This window comes from Lacerta agilis, chromosome 4 (assembly GCF_009819535.1).
Source record: "Lacerta agilis isolate rLacAgi1 chromosome 4, rLacAgi1.pri, whole genome shotgun sequence".
Lineage (NCBI taxonomy): Eukaryota > Metazoa > Chordata > Lepidosauria > Squamata > Lacertidae > Lacerta > Lacerta agilis.
In genome coordinates this window covers 74,364,243-74,367,729 of record NC_046315.1, presented here as the reverse complement: position 1 = coordinate 74,367,729, position 3,487 = coordinate 74,364,243, and the positions used below count along the sequence as shown (strand labels likewise).

General features: G+C 45.5%; 1 protein-coding gene across 1 annotated transcript; it reads right to left on the bottom strand.

Annotated features, from left to right (window-relative positions):
- Nucleotides 1–1,679: 1,679 nt before the first annotated feature.
- Nucleotides 1,680–3,246, bottom strand: GPR45 (G protein-coupled receptor 45). The gene has a single exon (XM_033147644.1). It carries the CDS (start codon nt 3,212–3,214, stop codon nt 2,078–2,080), a length of 1,137 nt encoding a protein of 378 aa, XP_033003535.1. The 5' UTR covers nt 3,215–3,246; the 3' UTR covers nt 1,680–2,077.
- Between the last annotated feature and the right edge of the window lie 241 nt (nt 3,247–3,487).

Sequence of the window (3,487 nt, the reverse complement as noted above, 5' to 3'; positions counted from 1 at the left end):
TGTAAAAAAAACAAAACAAAAACGATTTGTTGCACTTTTGAGCCTTTGTCCTTTCTTCTCTGCCATGCAAGTCCATTTGTTACAAAACCTATTGGAAGCGCTAGGACCTCTTGCAAGCTCCTGCTCAAACGGGGGCCGGGGGGGGGGGGAGAGAGATGAGAGGAGGCATGATGACAGGATCACCATGCTGTGGGAAAAAAACCCTCTGTTTCTGACACTACTAATTGCAGCGAAACCACCGGGGTCTGTCACCTGGGTGCATAAACCATCGACCAGAGGTGGGGGTGGGTGGGTGGGAAGGAAGAGTCTTTTAATAAATGTAACAACTTATTTATTATCATACAGATGTTCTGTAAATACAGTTGAATGAAATGGTTTTTATATTGACGTCCCCCTAGGGCAAACACATGTAACCGGTAACCCCAGGTATAGCTTTTGAAGAGTCTACACCTGAGGTTGCGTGAAGAAATGATCTGCGGTTCTGAGCTCCTTAGCAAGAATGGGTTCATTTAAAGGGATTAAGGGATGCATTCACCACAACATCCGTGGTTGCATCGCGATGGTGCGGAGTAAGCTTGATAACACTTAATAAATGCTCTGTGGATACGGAAGTATAGCGTGCCAAACTTCTTTTTTTAAAAGACACCACTGTGTGTAGGTAATGTGCTGTTTTACTACATTATTTGTACATACATACAAACATACACACCTATCTGTGTTGCTCTGGGTCACTCCTAATATTCATTTTAAAAGATTGGAAAAGCAGTGCTGACTCTTTGGGGTGAAACCTTTACATTTATTTTGGGGAGGCTGTGTGCTATTCCTCCAGAAAACCCAAAGCAAGCTTTGGTTGCTTTTCTGCACCTTATAATGCAGGTGTGATGCAGCTGAACAACTCCCTTCATCCCCCGCTCTCTGGGGCTGGTGGTGGGCGGGGGGGGGGGAGCAGTTCAGCAGTATCAGGAGGGTCAAAGGTCCCCCACACCTGACACAGGCTTTTGTACTTGAAGCAAAAGTCCTTGGAACGAAAATGGGCAAAGAGTTTTCTCCTCCCAGAAGGCTCGGTCAACTCTTGTGCTTAGCTAGTGACTGAATAGAACGGACTGTTTAAAGCAGGGTTTCCCAAACTTGGGTCTCCAGCTGCTTTTGGACTATAATTCCCACCATCGCTGACCACTGGTCCTACTAGCTTGGGATGATGGGAGTTGTAGACTTAAGGCCCAGACTAGGTGCGGCATTGTTTATCATGGCATTTGTGTGGCTGCCTAATAACCTCCTACAACCAGTAAACAAGCAGGAAACTATAAAAAACCGTTTAGTACATTAATAAATAAATACAGAAACAATTGCAGCCAATATATATATATATTGAACTAGTTTTCACATAGTAAACAAGATACATGATGTAAAACAATGGATTATAGCTGAGATGTTAAAATCACAAAGGGTGTAAGAGAATTAAACATCCTCCTGGCACCAGAAGGTGCCAGATGAGCCTCTCAGGTAAGGGTATTCCACAGCTGGTGTGCTATTCCTGGAAAGAACAAAATGTGATCTTGCATTTAACAGCACATACATAACCTGGGCTCTTCCATGAAATTAAGTGTTTTAAATCACAACCAACTTTTGCTAGGTTGTGCAAAACGATAGATAAAACGTAAGGCGAGATCTGTGCCTTACTGTGTTTTGTCGGACTTCACACTGCTGATTTGTTGCCGCGTGTTGCTCTTCGCAGGACAAACCTAAATAACATAATGGGGAGTCATGGAGCTAAAATCCGATACTGATTATTTCACTGAGTGTGCTTGGTTGTGTTGGTGATGCTTTTTTCCTAAGTAGAAGAAAACAGAATGATACAGGCAGTATATTTTATTTGGCAGTGTATTTGGTAAGACCACAACACTTGTTTAACCTGACAACGAGACTAGTGTGGGAAGCGGGAAGTGCTTCAGTTTAATGGATAACAAGAACAAAACTCCCCAAGTTTTCTGGGTTACAGTCAATACATTAAAGAAAACAACATGGTGCTGCGAGGGCAGTAACGGAAGATACAAGCTGCTCAGTTTTTTTATGGTTCCTAAACTGCGGATTGGTGCTCGCTACAGACATAAATTGTGCTTGGTCTTATTCTCCTTTTCGTTCGTCCAGGCACTTTGGGGAAGATCTTGAATGTTTTTGGCATGAACTCCAGACAGGCCTCACGGAACTTCTTGATCCTCCAACAATAGATGACAGGGTTGAACACGGACTTCAGGTAACTCAGCCACAACACACAGGTACTGGTGATGTAGAAAGAAGGGCTGTAGTAGAAATTTCTGCTAAACACAGACATCAGGCTAAACACCGTGTGCGGAAGCCAGCACAGAGAGAAGCCAACGAAAAGGATGAGGATAGTCGTGAAGGCCCTGGTCTTGAAACTCATGTCGACGTTCATCTGGTGAGGCTTCTGCAGCCCGGTGAGGCCTAGTTTGCTCACCTGACTCAAGCAGACGCTCTCAGCGTGGTTGTGGATTCTGACGGTGTTGCGACGGACAGTGTTCAGGATGCAAAGGTAAGAGTACAGCATGATGCTGAATGGGACAAAGAAAACAGCCACAAGAAGCATCACGGCGTAGGCTCGGTCTGCAAGACATTCTGTGTAGCCCAGGACACACTGGGGAGCGCGGCTTGGGACTTCTACGAACATCCACCCAACCACTGAAGGGAAAGAGATGCAGAAGGAAAAGGCCCAAGAAACCGCAATCATGACTTTGGCACGGTGGGGGTTGAGTTTATCTTGGCGCTGGACGATGATGAGGAATCGGTCGACACTAATGATCAAGAGTATAGAGACGCCTTCCAAGACGAAGAACCAGTACAGCATGGCAGATATTCGGCAGAAGCGAGCCCCAAAGTTCCAGCTCACCGTCAGAATAGTGACCGCGGTGAAAGGCATGCAGAACAACGACAGCATGATATCCGAGAAAGCCAAGGTAGCTAAAAGCAGGTTGATCGCCGAACGCATGGCTGGTTTCTGGTAGACAATCAGGCAGACGACAGCATTGCCCAAAAACCCAACAGCAATCATGAATAGCATGATAATGGCCAGTAGTATCCTGAGCGGGGTGGGCAGCACTGTGTAACTGGAGTCTGCGAGCCAGGTGCTTGCATTCGGAGCGACAAAGAAGTCTGCAGGAGTCTGGTTGCATGCCATCACAGTGCAAAACGTCGGCATCCGAGATGCAAAACACTCTTCCTGCTATCTCAATGGTGGCTGCCATTTGCCATACAAACTTAAAGCAGGTGTTAGTCTATGGCTAAGTCTGTCTGAAAAAAATGTTTCTTCAGCAAGCGTTGACAAAGCAGGTTGCAGCAATTTTAGAGAAGCACAGGCTTCTGCAGCTCCCCAATAGAAACATGGCCATTATCAAGTGCGTATCTTCAGAGAGACGTGGCTCTGGAAAATCAGAGAAAAGAAATATGGTGGTAACTCATCTATTGGTTTTTA

Coding starts and splice junctions, on each gene's coding strand:
- GPR45 (XM_033147644.1), bottom strand. CDS start 3,214: ATGCCGACGTTTTGCACTGTGATGGCATGCAACCAGACTCCTGCAGAC.